General features: G+C 42.2%; 1 protein-coding gene and 1 long non-coding RNA gene across 8 annotated transcripts in view; one reads left to right on the top strand and one right to left on the bottom strand.

Annotated features, from left to right (window-relative positions):
• The first annotated feature begins 8,843 nt into the window (after positions 1-8,843).
• LOC121578547 lies at positions 8,844-9,957 on the top strand. Its single transcript, XR_006002774.2, has 3 exons — positions 8,844-8,954; positions 9,273-9,355; positions 9,739-9,957. It is a non-coding gene; the product is annotated as an uncharacterized LOC121578547 (long non-coding RNA).
• Positions 9,958-11,500: 1,543 nt separating this feature from the next.
• LOC121577700 (forkhead box protein P4) overlaps positions 11,501-20,145 on the bottom strand; it is a 174,421-nt gene continuing 165,776 nt past the window's right edge. For all 7 annotated transcript variants that reach the window (XM_045223923.1, XM_041891494.2, XM_041891496.2 and 4 more), the window contains 4 exons: positions 19,668-19,789; positions 18,647-18,713; positions 17,597-17,772; positions 11,501-17,508 (listed from right to left, as the gene is read on the bottom strand). In XM_045223923.1, the coding sequence (XP_045079858.1) occupies positions 17,355-17,508; positions 17,597-17,772; positions 18,647-18,713; positions 19,668-19,789 (519 nt within the window). In that variant the 3' untranslated portion in view covers positions 11,501-17,354. The remainder of the gene's footprint in view (positions 17,509-17,596; positions 17,773-18,646; positions 18,714-19,667; positions 19,790-20,145) is intronic.

The following is a 20,145-nucleotide window of genomic DNA, read 5'->3' as shown; positions in this document are numbered from 1 at the left end:
AAGACTGAAACTAAACACAAGACAACACAACTTAATTACCTTAAATAATATGTCTCATTATCTGATGGCTTACTTCAGGGGTTCACCCGCGACCATTTTCTGATATCAAAACATTTTGTGATCAAAGTGATGTAAATAAAGGCCCATGTTTACTTTTTTAATTGGGGCTATGACAGTGTATTAAAAATCAGTCTGACAGTACTTTTGACAGTATTTGAATCTGAAGGAAGTATTGTTTGAAGTGACTGAAATGCATCAGAAAGGTATTTGGAAGTACAGAAGATCATCAGGCAATCATTTTGTATGATATTCTGTGTAGAAAAGAACATCATCATTGATGATGTTCTTTTTGCCCCAGTCTGATTTAGTGTCTGGTCTTGTCCACTCTGTTCTAATGAGTCCTACGTGGCTTGAGGGAAACATTCCGGTTTTTTTGGTGACCAACTTTTTATTTAGTTTGTAGCTTAACCGTTCAAAAGATAGAGCCACATTTGTAGGAAGAAAACAGAAACCACTCTGTTTATTACAACCGCATCTAGCGGCTACCTGAGGTTACTGACGTAACCCCGGTTCTATGAACCAAGAACAATTTGTATTGGATTTTTGATTTTCACTCGCGACCCCATTTTCTTTTCAAATCAGGCGACCCCACATAGGGTCATGACCCCTAGTTTGGGAAACGCTGGCCTAATTACATATCTGATGGTTAGCCACAAAGCGCCGGAGGTGTGTGGTGTGGTGTGTGGTGTGGTGTGCGGTAGACAGTAGACACACATGCATCCACATGTTTCTATGTTATTGTGTTCTTCTAGAGTCTAGATCCTAGTGTTCTGGGTCGAGACTTGCCCTATAGAAGTCTCCTCCCACCACAGAGGATTTTTGTGGTGGGTTCCCATGGCAACAAACCACTTGACATCCCAGTTCACTTCCCTAACTCCTAACCACATCTCCCTCTATCCTATCTTAAACAGCTCTGTACTCTTACCAGGATTTATTTACTGCACTGTCCTTATGTACAGGATGGCACTTGTCAAAGAAGCTTAGCATCATGCAGTGACGTTACCTTCCCTTAGACCTGGAGTACTGTCAATGACACACCAGTTCACTCACCTGTGGTGGGTGTGGGGGTTGTACTGGGGGTGGGGACTGGAGTGTCCGTGGGGGGGTGGGGGGGTGGAGTGGGGGGACGTGGGTCCCCATCATCAGGGGGTTCAGGTGAGCTGACAGGGGGGCTCCTCTCCACATCCATGGGCATAGCACACTGGGGCTGGGGGGAACAGGAGTCAAGCCTGAGACAGAGACACAGAGATATAGTCAGAAAACACACATCCATTCTCAGATGGTACATGTTTTGTCTCTAGTGTTACAAGACAGAGAGGGTTGATCATGCTCAGCAGAGCACCCTCAGTATTGAAACAGAAAAATTAGAAAATCTACCAAACAAACAAAAACTCTAACTTCCATACAGTGTTTGTATCTCATAAATGACCCTTTCCTCAGAATGTTGAAAATGTTTCAGAAACAGTGTATAAAGTGCAGAAGTTGGCCAACATCGAGGGATTCGAGAGTGCCAGCTCAGCTGCATGTACGTGACCACCTCTGCGGGACAGCTGTGCCTCCGCACCCTCACGCTCCTCATGCAACACACATCGCAAGGCCTCTGTCACAGCTCAATATGTAGTACAGCAAGTTAGCCATTCACATAGGCTATTCATATTTCATGTATTGCACTCTCATGGGACACGAATCTCCACTTCTCCTTTCTCATGAGTCATGACTCTCTGGACTCATTCTAGAACTTTCTTGGCCAGAATTGATTTCGCCATGGTCGACAAAAAAACAAGTTCATCTTTTATTCAATGGGCTTCTGCACTTTTAGTCATCTAAACTGGCTTTACACTTTACAGTTACAGTAACATATTATCTCAATGGCATCTGAAATATGTGCTTCCTACAAAGGTGATCTGATAATAAAATCTAAATGCTATCAAACTTTGAATGACTTAAGCTATTTTAAAACATTTAAAGACGTTAGAAAACTTTATGAAGTTGGCAAAGTCCTCAAGTTTTATACAGCTGTGTTAAGATGAAGGCATCTTCATATTCTGTTTACCTTGTATTACATGCCTGCCCTGGTTTCTCCTAACGAGTCCATGCATGCTCACCCTGAGCCAGCCGACTCAACCCTGTGGGTCCTGTTCAAAGTCAATTTATAATAAAGCAAAAGGCGAGGAGTTGGACAACAACATGTTGAGAACTCCCCAAAACCACTTACTTAGTGTTGGCTGGGAGTGGGACACGGGTCACTCAGTGTTCGCTAATTCATTTTCTGACCCCTTTCCCAGGTAGACTCTCCTCTCCTGCTCCTCTCACTTTCCAGTGATCTCCACTCTTCTGCTCTCCTCTTATCTAACTTTCCCGTCTCGAAATCACCACAACTCTTCTTCTCGTCTTCATAAAGTCCTTAATGGAATAGTTTTAGCGGATTTATCGATGCAAAAGTGGATTTAGGACTTTGTCCGAGAAGGTTTTCTCTCCTTTCAAAGCGAACCCACTCCGCGACACTAGTTCAGTCTGTGCCGTTCCTCCGCCTGTCAGTGCAGTGCATATGTGGGTTCGAGCTCTAAGGGCAGTCCCCAGAACAGTCTTTGTCTCGGGTACAACTTTCTGAGCGCTTACAGAGGTTTGACAGTTACAGCGCAGCTCTTTACAAAGTCCCCAAAAACGTTTCTAAACTTTCCAAACTCCCGATTTGTTGTTGCAGAAAGTTCAGCTTTGAAACTTTGGATATCATCAGCCTTGTCCGTCCTTCATTCACTCCTGTCTTTCTCTCCTTCCCTCTCTCTCTCTCCTCTCAAATGCTTGTCTGGAGACAGCTCCAGTCTGTTAGACAGGAAACTTCAGTCAGCACTGATAACCGCGCTTCCTCCAGGCACAAACCCCTAACCTAGAACCAGAGACTGACTAATACGGGATCTCGGATGATTTCAGATGCGCTACACATCATTATGCATGCCTCAATATGATAACTAGGATTAAGATAGCAATGTTTATTACCGTATTGGGATAATATAGGCCTAGTAGCCCAATTAGCAATGATCAGATATTGTAAATGTGAAATTGCTGGACTATGTAATACAATAGTATATTATGATGTATACACTACATTTTTTATAATAATCATAAATACTCTCATTTTAAATAATTTATCCGAAAAGGCTAGCCTAGGCCTACTTTATGCATGTCAGGACCTCTCATGTTAACAAATTGTTCATGCTAAAAGTGCGTTTAGGTAGGCTACACAAACAATGAATTGTCATTATCATGTATCAAACAGTTGAAAAGCCCCATTCCCGCCATTCGCGCTGCCTCATTCTAGCGCAAGGCGAACCTGGCCTGGAAGCGAAACTGATGAGAGTCGTTGGTGTGATTGACGTGTGAAGGATTGGCCGGGGCGCGAAGTAAATTGCAGCGGAAAATCATCTTTAAGAGCTTTCAAACAAAATAGTCTGCATTTTTCAGAGAGAGAGAGGCTTGGAGTTCAACAACACAAGAATGCCCAATCATATTCAATTTGTCTCACAAATAAATCACCCTGTTACTGAATCTTGACACTAGGTCAACTGTAGCCTATCCTTTATCTTATAAAGATGTTTAGGGTGCACAGGTGTCATTTAATCAATAAATCAGTCTCATTATATTGTTAACATATTTCACCCATTTGACGCAACTGAAAACAAAGCAAGCTTTGTAGGGAAAAAAACACTGAGAACGCTAAATATACATGCTTTGGGGTGGCTCTTTTAGAAACAAACTCCCATGACCCTACTAACATTTTGTAGGCCATACTCTGAAAGACCTTGACTAATGTAATGATTGGGTCTGCACAGTGCACACTCAACTGCTCTGGCACAAGCCTTTATTATAGTAACAATTTTTGAGAGCTGACAAACATCTGTTCGGGTCCACACTGTTTTACTAGCCTACAATAAGGTGTGTAGTGGAGAGCTGCAGTTAGCAGTGCACCTAGTCTGGAACCAACAGGTCCCTGAACAGCTTCTACTCCCAAGCCATAAGACTACTAAACAAGACTGCTAAATAGCTAATCATACCCGGACTACCTGCATTGAACCTTTTTTTTCACAAACTGTCTTGCACTGACTCTATGCACACACACTGGACACACATACACTGAGTGTACAAAATATTAGGAACACCTTCATAATATTGAGTTGCACCCCTTTGCCCTCAGAACAGCCTCATTTCGTCGGGGGCATGGACTACAAGGTGTTGAAAGCGTTCCACAGGGATGCTGGCCCATGTTGACTCCAATGCTTCCCACAGTTGTGTCAAGTTGGCTGGATGTCCTTTGGGTGGTGGACCATTCTTGATACACACGGGAAACTGTTGAGCGTGAAAAACCCAGCAGCGTTGCAGCTCTTGACACACGCAAACCAGTGCGCCTGGCACATACTACCATACCCTGTTCAAAGGCACTTAAATATTTTGTCTTGCCGATTCACACTCTGAATGGCACACAAACACAATCCATTTCTCTAATGTTTCAAGGCTTAAAAATCCTTCTTTAACTTGTCGCCTCCCCTTCATCTACACTGATTGGAGTGGATTTAATAGGTGACATCAATAAGGGATCATAGGTTTCACCTGGTCAGTCTATGTCATGGAAAGAACAGGTGTTTCTTCTGTTTTGTACACTCAGTGTATATATACTGACACCCCAACACACACACACACACACACACACACACACACACACACACACACACACACACACACACACTACATACACCCATACAAACATAACACGCGTACACATGCATACTGATGCCACACACACACTCATACACACACACACTTTCACACTCACCACATACGCTGCTGCTACTGTCTATTATCTATCCTTTGTCTAGTCACTTTACCCCTGCCCATATGTACATACTGTAGCTACCTTAACTACCTCGTACCCCTGCACATCGATTCGGTACTTGTACTCCCTATATATAGCCATGTTATTTTTTACTAATTATTGTTATTCGTTATTCACTGTGTATTTATTAGCATTTCACTGTTAGTATGCACCTGTCGTTTACGAAGCATGTGACAAATAACATTTGATTTGATTTGATTCTACTCTATTATTACACTTCTCTCTGCCCTGCACCTCATGAGTGTTTCCTGAAAACATGACCTGACCAGGTTAAACTTCTGGCGCTACATATAAGTTGCTCCCATACTTCCCTGGTCAAGTCACATGGTCAGGAAATTCTCCTGCCCTTCTCCTGAGATATGATGTGTTGCCATCGGCAGCTCAATAGGCCAGCTCATCATCTGACAGCCAGCCAAATATGGCACTGACCCTAAACATTCCACACCTCTGTCTGCCCGCTCCTATCAAATCACTTTCCAATGGATGAAACATGAAACAGCCCAGAGAGCTGCTATACTGGGTTAAACAGGCACAGCAGGCAAAACAGGATTGGACTGCTTGTACAAATATTTTAACCCAGTATGTTCAAATGCTGGACAGGCCCCATGTCCAGGCAGCCCATAAACTGTAGCCTACTGTACTGTACTACCCTGGGGAAATCTTTCCCATACATTGAAGACTGCAGATTTCTCCTAATGCATATACAGGTAACTGCCTAAATAAAGGAAACACTTGAGTAAAGAAGGGATACAACGTATATTGAAAGCAGGTGCTTCCACACAGGTGTAGTTCCTGAGTTAATTAAACAATGAACATCCCATCATGCTTAGAGTCATGTATAAAAATGCCCAGTTGCCCATTATTTTGGTTACCGTGGCTAGAAGAAGAAATCTCAGTGACTTTGAAAGAGGGGTCTTAAAGGCGCATAGGGGGTTTAAAGGGTGTGTGTGTGTGTCTCAGTCACCAGATTCCAGTGCAGTTGAACACTTATGGGAGATTCTGGAGTGGCGCCTGAGACAGTGTTTTCCACCACCATCAACAAAACACCAAATTATGGACTTTCTCGTGGAAGAATGGTGTCGCATCCCTCCAATAGAGTTCTAGACACTTGTAGAATCAATGCCAAGGCACATTGAAGCTGTATGTTGGTGTTTCCTTTATTTTGGCAGTTACCTGTAGCTGGGTCTACACAACATATGGTGGGTACTGTTTACTCAGCTCTACTTTAGACAACATAAGGTATGTAAAGGTCTGGCAAACTTATGTTTTAGGGTGAGGTATTGCTCTAAAGACTGAGGATTTCCACCGTGAAAGTCAGTTTGTCTCATCTAGTGGCTGACGCCTGGAATGGGTCTTATTTTTTCAGTACCACAGACAACACAGGAAAATACAACACAACATACACAGAACAACACAACACAACACAGTACAACACACTGACTCTAGCAGGAAGAGAAAGAATAGAGAGAGAGGGATGAAGAGAGGGAAAGGGGAATGGAGAAGGGGGAATTATGGGAGGAGGGAAGGGAAAGGGACAAGTGAGGGAGAGAGAAAGAGAGAGAGAAAGAAAGAAAGAGAGCGAGAGAGAGAGAGAGAAAGAGAGAGGTCAGGTTGAAAGTGAGATTTTGGGAGAGCTAGACGAACTGTTGGCAATGACTGTGTGCGTCTATGTGCTTGTGTATGTGTATGCAAGACGTAGACCACCGCTATGTGCTGTAGATATCAGCAGGGAGGTTTTTTGGGGTATTATTTTAAACTTTTGACGTTGATTGTTTTCAGTGGGTTCGAACGGTCTGGCGTAGCTGGGAAGAGGAAAGAGGGAGGAGAGGAGAGGGAGGAGAAAATGTGGTTCCAATCACTCACAAAGATGCTTTTGTTCTGTAGCTGGGGCCCTCTCTCTCAGTGAGCCCTCAGGAGCCTGCAGACTGGAGTGCTGCTCTCATCACAGGCATTATTACACTGAAGATGACTGCACTTACAGTTACAGTATGGGTGGCTGCTACAGTATGGTTCTGGACGGGGACAGTTACAACTACTGGCAAACTGGGTGACATTTGGGTGATAGAGTGACATTTTGATAGCACAAAAATGCTTCTTAAATTATCTTAATACCAATTGTACGTGGATGGAACACAGACCTATGTGGGTATTAGTATGCACATAAATGTGAACACTGTGTATATATGAGTATTTAAACCATTGTGTCATTTGAATACTTTATTGGTATGTTTGTGTGTATTTCACAATTTTCTTCCTAACCACAGAGTGAGAGCACAATAGGCCTCTTCTCTTAGTTTAACCCAAACAAGCCTATCCAACAAGAACCAAAATAACTGTCCTGTGATGTGTTGTTGTAGAGTGAGTCAACATACAGGAGAGCAAAAATAGCCTCTAGTACGCACACACACACATGTAAACACACAAGCATACACACACACACACACACACATACACACACACAGTCTTGCGCAGCTAACCTTGTGGGGACATAGAATTCAGTCCGATTCAAAATCCTATTTTCCCTAACCCCTAACCCTAACCCTAAACCGTACCCTTACCCTAACCTTAACCCTAACCTTAACCCAAAAACCTAACCTTAACCCTAACCTAACCGTAACCCTAAAACTAACCGTATCTCCTAACCCTAACCCTAAACCTAATTTTAACCCTAACACTAATTCTAACCCTAACCCTAAACCCCCTAGAAATAGCATTTGACAGTATGGGGACCAACAAAATGTCCCAAGTTGGTCAAATTTATCTTGGTTTACTATTCTTGTGGGGACATCTGGTCCCCACAAGTATAGTTAAACACGTCCATGTATGCAAGCACGCAGGCACACAATATTTTGTTAATGTATTGTGGGGATCTATTTTCTTATAACTAGATGTGATGCCTAGCTTAGAAAGAATACATTAATGATTAAACATAATAGGTTTGTACTGTACTGATAATAGATTGTTTAACATAACAAGCTGTGATTAATGTGGGGAACTGTTATGGGGGTAGGCTGAGACAGACTTGTGATTCACACAGACACACACACAGCCTCTTTGTTAAACCGCTCAAGGACAGACTATGTCTGAGGTTGCTGACTCGAGACAAGTTGTGGAGATAACAACTAATGCCTGGCATCAGTGAAGCGCCAAGGGGCTGGGACCAGCCTGTGCGCCAACGATAGGCTGAGTAAGTCTAAACCACGCTCAGTCTCTACTCTGATAGGCCAGCAGGGAGCGGGAACTATCTCTGTCAGAGTATTTAAAGAAGAACTTAGAACAATGGCTCAGTTCTCTGACTGCCCTGCGTGGTGTTTCAGTGGACCCGTATATACGAACATCATATTTACCATTGAAGTGTTTTGCATTAATTAAAATACTAGTCTATTTTAGAAGACGTGTATTGACCTCTTTTTGTTCCAATACCAGATTTGAATTGACGCACCTTAACAGTATCTGGGGTTCGAGCAGCTTTCGACTAACACATCTTTGGATCCACAATGAAACATTGTGACTAAAAGGAACCAGTTACTATGTTTTAAAGGTTATCCTTGGACTTGTGAGACCAAATTTCACTGGTAAAATGTCCAGTACATTTACATTACATTTTAGTCATTTAGCAGACGCTCTTATCCAGAGCGATTTACAGTTAGTGAGTGCATACATTTTTCATACTGGGTGGTCATATGGAAATATTCGATGTTATGTTTTTATATGGATTTGATATGTGATCTTTAAAATACAGATTTTCCATCAGGGACAATAAAGTTGATCTGAGCTTATCTCTCAATCATATCTTGGCTGTGTACGTCCAAGGATCCACTGTATATGATTGGAATATAAAATCAGTTCTATAAACGTACTTGGGAGGTCTGGAAAACAATGCACGCATGGGAGCATACTTTTTCGTTCCCTTCGCTGGTGAGGCTATCCCATAACTCCTTGCGATGCAGCGAAAATTCCTAAAGCTAATGGCGGACTTTATTCCAGAGGAATAACTTTGTAAAATGTAAGTATAACGTTTCTTTATTCACCAAATTATGTAAAAATGTTCAACAAATTACTTTTTATTCAAATGTTGAGTCACTGCAGTTTATCAGCCCGCTAGCCAAGATATGTTAGCTCGTCGGACGCGATGGCTAGCTAGCAGGCAATCTCGTCCTGGTTTTCAGCTGTTCAGGGATGAACAACTAAACAAACTAATCGTAAAATCAGCAGTGTCAGTTGTGAATACCCAGACAGTTTTTTAATCCTGAATTGGTGAACTTGCTAGCCAGCTAATGACAAATGTAGCAAATATTTTTTTTCTTCTTCAATTTGTTTTCAGGGACAGATGGCAACTGATGTGTTAATTTCACTCCATGGCATTGGCTTGGCAGGACAAAACAGTCGTGCCCGACTTGTTTGGAGGTAAGACATCTTAACAACTTCTGATAAAAAATGTAGGAAATGCAGCTAGCTGTGTTCTGTTCAATTTAGGCTTGCTAGCCAGCCAAGTTATTTGTGCGTTTTTACATGCATGCATTATCTGTTTACCTAACTTTCTTGTCACTTTCCATTTCCCTCTTGTTTCACCATTGCATATAAAGAAAATGTTTTGAATAATGAAATTATCAATTAAAAATGAATTAGTGACAACTTTATCAAACCTATGAATATGAAAGCGTTTACAAAACCATTGCACATTAACAAAGGTAGTTGTGGTTCTCAGCAACTTGAACCAGCACTGAAATTTGAGCAGTGAGGTTAATTTCTCCCCCCTTGGCTTTATGTTTCTGCTCTGTTCTCCTCAGGTGGAAGCACATCCCACCCCATCACCAAAAACATGGGAACCTCCTGTCCACTAGGAAAATCACCCTATCCCAGGAGTTTAGTCAGTTTATTCAGCAGTGTGCAACATCACTATGTTAGAAGTAGATCCACATATGTTATTCTCTATCATGCCGAATTGACAGCTCATTGTAACATATGAAACTCATTCTAAAATAAATATATTTTGGACTACCAAGAAAGGTATTGGTGAATTATATTAATCATGCAAAGAACTGCATCCATCTATTCTGCCAACAATGCATTAGTGTACGTCATGGAATGTTGAGTCAAATATAACCTATTTTTAAAACCTCTCATAAAGTTGGTTTTGTAGCATAAACTGGGAATTTGATATTTTTGTTTGTTTCATATCTGCAAAGTAGTTAAAACGCTGTCAGTTCCACTTTAAGCACTCCTTGTTCTCCCATTCTAGACAATATGCTCTCTCAGGTGCTCTTGAAGTGCGTCCTTGAAAGAACGGGAGAACGCAGAATGATTACGCATTTTGGAACACACACAAGGTCTCCACCCAATGGCTTTCACCAATCCAAACCTGGTCAGATCAGTGATTACCGCAAGGAACGAAGGAAGGAGTGAACAAATCATTTGTACAGTACAGTATGTGAACAGACGCTGTGTGTCCTTCAGGCTGTGTCTAGTTGAAAGGAAGGAATCATGTCTACAGTATGGGAACAGGCCCTGTGTCCTTCAGGCTGTCTAGTTGGAAGGATGAAAGGAAGGAAGGAATAATGTTTACAGTATGGGAACAGGCCCTGTGTCCTTCAGGCTGTCTAGTTGGAAGGATGAAAGGAAGGAAGGAATAATGTTTACAGAATGTAAACAGGCCCTGTGTGTCCTCCAGGCTGCGTCTAGAAGCTGTTGCTTCTGTTCTCTGGTTTGTTTACCCCTCCTGGTGGCCACACACTGTATCACAACAACCGCAGCTGACACGCTCACTCCAGGTCGAACTCACCCATAGGCACAGATCTAGGATCAGCTTTCCCTCCCCAAACCCTAACCTTGAACATCAGGGGTGAAACACAGAACTGGGTAAGGGCAGAGAGAAGGCTCAGGACTTACTCACTGTTATCAATGTGATGTTAGACAAAACATTAATTAATGAGCACTACAACTGAGGAAAAAACTGGGTGAGCACTAGGTCATGCAGTCTAAGTGGTGAGGATGATTTGACAAATGTCATCAGCTAAATGAGATGGTGAGACTGGTAGAGGATCGAATGTCTCTCACCAGACATACTCCATACATCTACTAGTCCAGATGTTTCCCTTGACACACACACCACACACACTGGGACCCTGCTCTCACACTCTCTCCCTTTCCTCAATCAGGCTGGGGTGATGAGTGAGTCCACCTACAGTATGTGCTGTGTGAGTGTGTATTGTGTGTGTGTTCTCCTTGCCAGGAGACTGTGTTTGTTCTGAGGCCTCGCCCTGCCAGCCGCTCTTATTCAAAGCACATTTCCCTCCTCTCTCTCTCACTCTCCTACACACACAATGGAGCTCTTTCTAAAACTCAGGAGGAAGATGTGAAACATTGAGGAAGGGGGAGAGTAGGGCCAAGTGAATAGTGGATACAGCTATGGTGTCAGGCAGGTGTATGAAGCACTTGCTTGCACTACGGAACCATCCCTTTACCTCTAGGAATAGTGTGTGTGTGCGTAAAACCCGGCACACTGGTCTCCTGCCATCTGGACAGATAAAGAACATCACGCTGACACAGTCAGACAGTGTAATAAGTATTTTATTGCATTTTATAATGCCATTGTCAATAATTAGTACAGATTACATGCAACTAGACCTACTGTACAGTTGTTTTTATTGTCTGCATGGACAGACACAAGAAGATTCAGGTTACAAATACACAGATATATGTGTGTGTGTTTTATACAGCATGAGGAAAAGGGCAGTGACTGGCATTACATGGCCACCCAGGGAAGGGGGAAAGGGCAAAGGTCTCGGTGGCAAAGTCACCTTTTTTTAAACCTCTTTTAGACCATCTTAACACCGCCTACTCCTACTGAACCCCTTCCCCTGGGTCACACTTTCAAAAAATAAACAAACAGAACAAAATAAAAAGATAAAAGAGAGGTAAACTGAAACTAAGTAACGTTACAGAAAGTCACTGCTGAAAATGTACACAGATTCATAAGATACAACCAGAGGACAGCTGAAGTGGTAGTTCCATTTTTTAGGGCGGCTGTGAAGTTCATAATAACAGGGGCAACTCTCCTTTAAGTTCCCTTTTCCTCAACATGACATCTAAGAGCTGTCCAATCATAGAGCAGGGGCGGGGCCAATTAGGTCCCTGGAGTCACTTATGATCTAATAGGAAGAGTGCTCATCCAAGAGATGATGGCGATGGTGATAGCGAAGAATGGTTTGAGGTATGGGAAGTAGCTTGCGGAAGATTAGTGCCTAGGGTTGGTTTGGTTACGGTTGTGGTGGTCTGTTAACTGATAAGACATGGCCACTCACAACACCTTTGGTGCATGATTGAAGATGAACTGCATCTCTGAAAGCCTTTAGAGATTGTGGGGGTGGGGGGGCTACAGGAAATTAGGATTCTAATTGGACAAATGCCATCAGGTGTGTGATTGAGGGCCACGCCCAGTTGCCCTATGGAGTGATTGACCGCTGTGAGGGTTAAAGGTCATCAGAGGAATGACTGTGGTCAGGGGTCAGAGGACACATATTGGCACATAAAGGACCAACAACATCGCCTTTACATCGCTCCATCTTTAAAAGCAAGAGAGGGGCTACATATTTTCTTCAATTATTTTCCTCTTTCTCTCATTTTTCTGAGGTTTTGGTCCTGTCTTAGAGAAAAGTCCTTCTGAGGTATCATCAATACATAATGAAGTAAACTTTTTGTTTTACTGTTGTTTTTCTTTTTCTTTCCTTAAAAATGCAGTACAGAGACAAAAGGTATCAAAATAGACCTAGCTAAGATAAATATACAAACAGGTGTTACCTAAACCACTTATCTAACTTTAATTATTTTATTTTTTAGAGATAATACACTTAAAAAATGATCGTCCCAGACGTTTTATGAAGAAAACGACAAAAAAGGAAAAAACAAAAACTATTCAACCAAGATACTTGCAGCACTTAATATGATAAATACATACACTTCAGCATTAGCAATACAGTATAAGAATCCAAGCTGGAAGCTTTACAATAGCTAAATTAACAAAAGAGAAAATCAAAAAGACATAATGGAAAAGAATGCCCTCGAGAGCTAAGCCAAGCGTTAATATACAATAATACATCATAACAGCAAAACCGGAGAAGGAACAGAAGTGTCTGTGGCGATCTGTTAACATCATTGACAAATGTCAATCTACATCTTCATAAAACAGCTTGGCTTACAGGTGTACCTTAAAGCATGAGAATTCAAAGATCATTTATTTACTGAATGCAGCTGTTCCTCTTTCGTGAGAGTTTGGATCATAATAATATTAATAATAGTAATCATAAATTCCTTTGTAAGCGTGTTATTATTGTCCGTCTCCCAGCAAGTGAGGGTGTACAGTAAGCTCTGTGTTTGTCTTTGGATAGTATCTTTAGTTACTCAGAGCCTCTCTTCAGTTGTCTGAACCAAGGGGCCATCAGGGGCCCGGCTCCTAGTGACAGGGGCCACTATTCACTGTGAAGGGCCAGCTCCATGTCACAGGGCTTTTATTCCCAGCTATGAGGCTTTCTGACTGATACTAAGGGCCCTTTGGACTGAACACTGACTACAGCGGACTACGGACTGAACACTGACTACAGCCTGTAGAGTGTTAGACTGTTCAGAGTGTGTGTTTCCTTTATCGCTGCCATCTTAAAGCTGTTCTCTGCATTCATGTGAAGTGCGGGCCGCTGGCGTGTGGCGGGCACTAGTGTGTGTGTGTGGCCCAATGGCGGGTGCAGGGCACTCATATATTCTGCCCATCATCACTCCTGACAACCAGCTTCATGCCCCATTGAGTCGCCGCTAACTACCGGACTATCATTGGCTGCCGGCAAAGCCTGCTCATCAATATACGTGCATACAATTAGAGCACCCAGTTAAGAGGCTGTTCACGGAGCTATATGCTAATGGTCAGCACAGAGAGAGCCAATAATACACAGCTGAGAGTACACCTTTTTAAACATGGTGACCACTTCACTCTTCACTCTTAGGAGAACGCTCCAGTTATCTGTGGTTTTAGGAGAGGTAGTCATCTTTAACGGGATGTAATGTTATTGTAAAGTCTCTTTGTTTTTGCGCTCAAGCTCGTGAATTTGGAGTCCAGATAGCCAGACAAGTTTTTTCAGCCCCACTAAATGTGTAGTAACAATAAGCTGTGTTTTGGTATATTTCACTATTATTATTGAGGAAGAATGAAAAAAAAAAGAAGAAATATTTCGGGTCTCCAGTCTCCCATTGGCTTTTATTGTGAACCATTTTGAAAAGGAGGTAGTGTTATTTTTGGTTTTTACTCTTGTTTCAAGGAGTCCCTCTCCCGCTTTGTTTTTTATAAATCAGTCGGATGACATGAAGCATCATTACCCTATTTAGACAGGAAACAGTGCTGTTTTACACAGGAAGTCAAGACAAAGACTCCTCTATTAAAAAAGAAAGAAAATGGTGCAAGTGTTGATTTGACAAAACTGTTCCCGAATTTTGTTTTAGAAAAAAAGACATAAGTTGGCATGTCCCTTGGTGTGTTCCTTTTACATTGGTATGATTTTGTCATTTGTCAGTTGTTCCCTCTTTGCTGTAAATATCACAAGTGGTCATAATGGTATGTCTGTTCTGAAAAACCCTCCCTGTATGTCTACTGATGTGAATGATGTTTGGGATGACAGCCAGCTTCAAACAGTCTTTATCACAACTACTCACAGCACATCTGAGACTTGGGGATATGAATGTGTTTCTATGGCAATGTGAGAGCATGAAGACATTCTAAAAGTGAAGTATTATAATTTTGTTCCTATTTATTATAACACCTGTACTTTTTGGTATTAGTTAAACTGTTGTGTTTGCTAGAGTATCCTGTAGGTGAGGAGTAAAGAAAGTACAGTAAGTAAACCGTTCACTGCTCGACAATGGGACTTTGGGTCCTATTCAATCAAACCGGTACCCGGGTCAAAAAAATTACATTCACCTGCATAGCACAAAGGGATGTTTGAATTTATAGAGTTTCACAATGAAAATATTGTTTTGGTTGAGGAAATTAATCAAAACATTCATTATTACAGTGCAATAAAAATGTATTTATTTGACCCGGTATCCCAGTTAATGGACAACTGAAACTGACAACAGCCCACTTATTTTTTTTGCTGGCTTCTAGTGTCACATAAAGGTATATAAATGTTGTGTTCAAGTGCCTAATGAGGGTAAGATAATTATTTGTCATCTTTAACCCTGAATCCCATCTTAGGCTTGCCTACAGCGGAGCCTGTCTTAGGGTTGTGTTTGAAACACAGGTAGCCTGAGCATGGAGAGATAGAGCTTTAAATCCTAAGTGCTTTCTTTCTTTATCTAAGGAACTGCAAAAGGGTTGTTTGTTAATACTGTTTTTGGCCTTCAACCATAGCATGCCTAATGTGAGTCGTCATTCGCACCAGTTAAACACATGTAAAAAGCTTTTAACATCACCAAATTCTATTTAGCATTTTATACTTTGGTTTTTGGAATGGTCAGTACTGTCATGAACAAATTCAACGTAAGAGTTACGATAATACAATAATAATTTAAATTTCAGATGTTTATTGTCTTTTGGCCAGTTCTTTAGAGGAAAAACTCAAAAGGGGAAAAATAAACTACAGGGTTTTTGGTTTTCTACACATTTCTTTGGTTACCTGTAACAAAAATAAAATGGGAGAAAAAGCAGAAAATACATAAAAATAATGTGTTTAAATTTGGTATGGCACTGCAGAGAAGGTAATGCTTTTACGCTCACTGAAAACAAAATATTTTAAATCTCACGTGCTATTCCTTTGAGTCCAACTCACACAGTGAATTGCAGACAGCTTCTATACAGTAACTATAGTAACAATATAACTTTGAAATGAAACTGAGCAGAGTTGCCACGTTTTGGTGTACCACACAAAGAATTCCTCCTTATTTCTTTAACATTTTGGACACAGTTCCGGGCGGACACTTTGTGGGATGAGGTATTCTCTGACCACCATAATATATTTTTTAAAGCATTGCTTTGTATCACAGCTGATGTTTCTCAACTAACTATGAGAAGATAAAATAAAAAGGAATGAAAGTTAGTTAAAAAGGAATAATACAAATGGATGATAATGTCGGGATAATTGGTGAGTGTTCTCAGGAGCTGAGGCCCTCGATCCTAAGTGCTATTCTTAATCTCCTGCCATCTAAACTGGCAAACCCAGACACACAGAAAGGGATTCAGGGTGGTATGGGTAATTTTGGGACAATGCTGTGCTTTCTTTGCCACCAATACTAGTTTGGAATGGTGTGAACAAGCAGAGTTAAAAACTAAAGAAACAAAGCATTTTTACAAAATACACTTTGAAACAGAATTATATCACCATGGAAATTTGAATCCTAAAAAATAAACAAAGATAACATCAAAGAAAAAAGGAAGTGAAAAAGCTACCACTTTTTGGATATAAAATGTTTTGTATTCTATAATCAAACTATTTTAGTCAGATATCTCTGTGTGGATGATCCCTCCTTCCTCCCTTTCTCTCTCTCTCAGGTTGGCCTGTGCCCATCACTCTATCACACATGAAGGAGGAGTAAAGCACCAAAGGGTCCTTTTTTGGGGGGGAAAACAATATATTCTTTTTTTGTTTGGCATTAGGAGTAAAGAGAGTCTTGTCTGGCTTGGGCAGAGAATGGGTAGAGAGTGGGCATAGGGCAGAATCCTGCCATCCAGTCTCAGTTTCACCTATGGATCACTGACTGGTTTGTATGCTTGGTTTCTGATGTGTGAGCAGGTGGGGTAATCTTTGAGAAAACCACTGTCCTTCCTTCCATCTCAAAGCCCAGCAGTTCTTTCAGGCAAAATAAGAAAAGAAAAAGCAACTAATATGATCGAAGAGGAGAAGGTATACACCTCCTGGTGACTGTTCCAAAAAATATATACACATGATCTGGTGTGTGTGTGTATCTCCACACTCTCTCTCTCACACACCTGTATGTATATTGAAGTGGTGTGAAAATCAAACTGCCAGCACTAAAGGACTGGGTAAACCATCTGTCGCAATCAGCAGGGAGAGGAGGAGAGAGGAGAAGAGAAGAGGGGACCCTGCCTCCATATCACCACTGAGAGCTGGCTCTCTGACAATACACTGCTCATAGGGTGAGGGAGGAAGGAGTGAGGAAGGGGTGAGGTGGGTGAAAATGTGTGGGGATAAAGCAATGCTCCAGAGGGTTATTTTTGCGTCGGTATGTAACGGAGGTCTAACCCTGTTTGTCAATGTTGTTGTTGGTTACTTGCTTTAAAAAAATCATTATCTTTCTCTTTTTTATCTCTATCTTCTTTTTTATGTGGTCATCATTTCGCTTCACTCCAATGGAGTGGGCGGGATTAAACCTCTAAGTCCCGTCCACTGGTTCAGCTCTTCCAATCCTACTCCAGCTCCTCGGTGGGAAGCTCATCCTCCAAATCGCGGTCATCGCGATCGCTAGGCAATGCCATGTTCTGAGTGACAGTTGCCATGAGCGACATGGAGCGGCTGTCCTCCTCGACCTCAGTGGGCTCCTCCTTCACATGGACCTGGTGTCTGAAAGACAGAGGGACACGTTAGAGAGAGAGACAGAGAAAGAGACAGGGAGTGTGTTTGTAAGAGAGTTTGTGTGTGTGTGTCTTACCCATACTGCTGTGGGCTGAGTGTAGGGCTGCAGCTGCCATTGCTGTTGACCTGTTCCACAGTGGAGCTGACGTCATCGTGACCCATCCCATGCAGCATGTTGAGGCTGGCGGCAGATGAGGGGTTAACCAGGCCCTGGCTGTTCAGTAGAGTCAAACTGCTCTCCGCAAGGGCCGCCTAATACACACACACACACAGGAACACACAGATTTACATGAAAATATACTCACACACATCACAATTGACTTCAAGTACTTATGGATCCACAAATACACTTTGAGTAAGAAGAACCCATGTATTTATGCGGTAACAGACTTTGACTGGTGAGTCCTGTTGAGTACTTGCTAAGCATTTCGCTGCACCGTTTATACCTGCTGTAAACTGTGTACGTGACGAATAAACCTTGATTTGATAGTCAGTAACGCTGAAGTCTAAAGCAGTGTTGCCTGGATGACTAACACTGCAGGATAACCACATACAACCACTAGGGGGCTCCTGCACACTACACTTCACTGCTCTAGGGTTTAGTGGTGTGTGCGTGCTTGTGTGTGTGTGCAGGCATGCGTGTGGTGGGGGGCTGGTGGGTTAGAGGTTAGAGAGAGAGAAAGAGAGTGAAAGTGAGAGAGAGTTCATTGTTGGTTGGTTTGCCCAGAAAGTGTGTTTGTGTGATAGGAGTGACTCTATGCCATTGAAATTGATTTTATAGGACAGGCACAAATTTCATGCAGTGACCTTAATTGACAAATACTTGATGCTATCATCTGAGTCGAAGTCGGATGGAGTAAGGTGTATGTGTGAGTGTGTTTTGGGAGGTGTGTGTGTGAGTGTGTTTTGGGAGGTGTGTGTGTGAGTGTGTTTTGGGAGGTGTGAGTGTGTTTTGGGAGGTGTGTGTGTGAGTGTGTATGTGGTGGAGTGTTTCTGTATGTGTGAGAGTAAATTGATATTAGTGCCCTTGATCGTGACTGGCTTCCGCACACGTGTCACTGTGACAAGCCTAACTTGCTAACTAGTGTGTGTGTAAGCGTGTGTGTGTATATGTGTGTACACTAACCTGGTAGCTGGCATTTAGGGAACCAAAGCTCAGGCCTGAAATCATATTCTTCACCAGAGTAGGACTCCTAGAGAGAGAGAGAAAGAGAGGGAGGGGAGGGTAGAAATAAAGAGAGAAAGAAACAGGTGGAGATTAGAAAAAAATATATATATATTGTCACGTATACCGGATAGATGCAGTGAAATATGTTGTTTTTACAGGGTCAGCCATGGTGCGGCAGGTAGCCTAGCGGTTAAGAGCGTTGGGCCAGTAACCAAAAGGTTTTTCACCTTGTTGGCTCAGGTATTCGAACCAGTGACCTTTCAGTTAACCGCTAGGTTACCGGCTGCCCACATTGAGTGCATGTGTGCAAAGGAGTTGCTCCAGACAAAAACAACAAACAAATGCACCCACTACACACACACACACACACACACACACACACACACACACACAGACACACACACACACACACACACACACACACACACACACACACACACACACACACACACACACACACACACACACACACACACACACACACACACACACACACACACACACACACACACACACACAACAGCGGTTTCCAGTCTCTGATATCTGCTGTGCAGGCATGTGTGTGTTTATTTAAGTGTGTTTGTGTTTGATTGTGTAATTTGGCCTGATTTCTCTGGCAGTTGGAAATAAAATATTTTTGCACATGCTAACAAGCCTCTGTCCTCCATGTGTGTCTGTGTGTGAAGATTTCTTTACACATGCTTCACGCTAACAAACCTCTCTCCACCCTGCATCATTGATAGCTTCATAGTAATGGTGTCAACAAACACGTAGAATGGGAAACACACACATGCACACACTTAGATATGAAACACACACACACTGACATAGCAGGCCCTTGGTAATAATGACACAATTATACATGACAACACCTATAACCTCACACACTCATCACAAACACATATCATCAGAGCCCAGGGTGGGCAGGCAGGCAGATTAATGTGGGAGATAAATGTGTTTGTGTGTGATAAGTTTGTACCCGGTCATCTTTGGTGGTCTCCTCTTTTGGTATTCCACTTCGTCCACAGTCCACACGGCCCCCTTCACGTTCTCCACCCTCACAAAACACTTATGCAGACTCAGGTTGTGGCGCACAGCGTTCTGAATGGAGGGAAAGAGACACAGAGAGAGGGAGATAGAGATAGAGAGACAGAGGGAGAATGAAGGAGATCATTTGCTTTCATAAGCATGTAGAGATCCAGCCTGAAAAGAGCACCTTGTAATGGTTATTTACAGTTGTTCTGAACAAAATCAAATATGACAAAAACCTGCTCAGACAAAGAAGTAAACTAATGGCTCCTGCACAGGAGCATGGTGTAGAGACACACACACTAAAACACTATTCTGTCTGTGGCATGAAAATAAGACAAGGATGTGCATCCCCTCCCCTGGTTTTATTTTAACATTTCTTTAATCAGCCACAATCTACACACACACACCACACACATACACACTCA

Source organism: Coregonus clupeaformis, chromosome 12 (assembly GCF_020615455.1).
Source record: "Coregonus clupeaformis isolate EN_2021a chromosome 12, ASM2061545v1, whole genome shotgun sequence".
In the NCBI taxonomy this organism is placed as follows: domain Eukaryota; kingdom Metazoa; phylum Chordata; class Actinopteri; order Salmoniformes; family Salmonidae; genus Coregonus; species Coregonus clupeaformis.
Note: the sequence above shows the minus strand (reverse complement) of the source record. Positions and strands in the feature narration are given on the sequence as shown.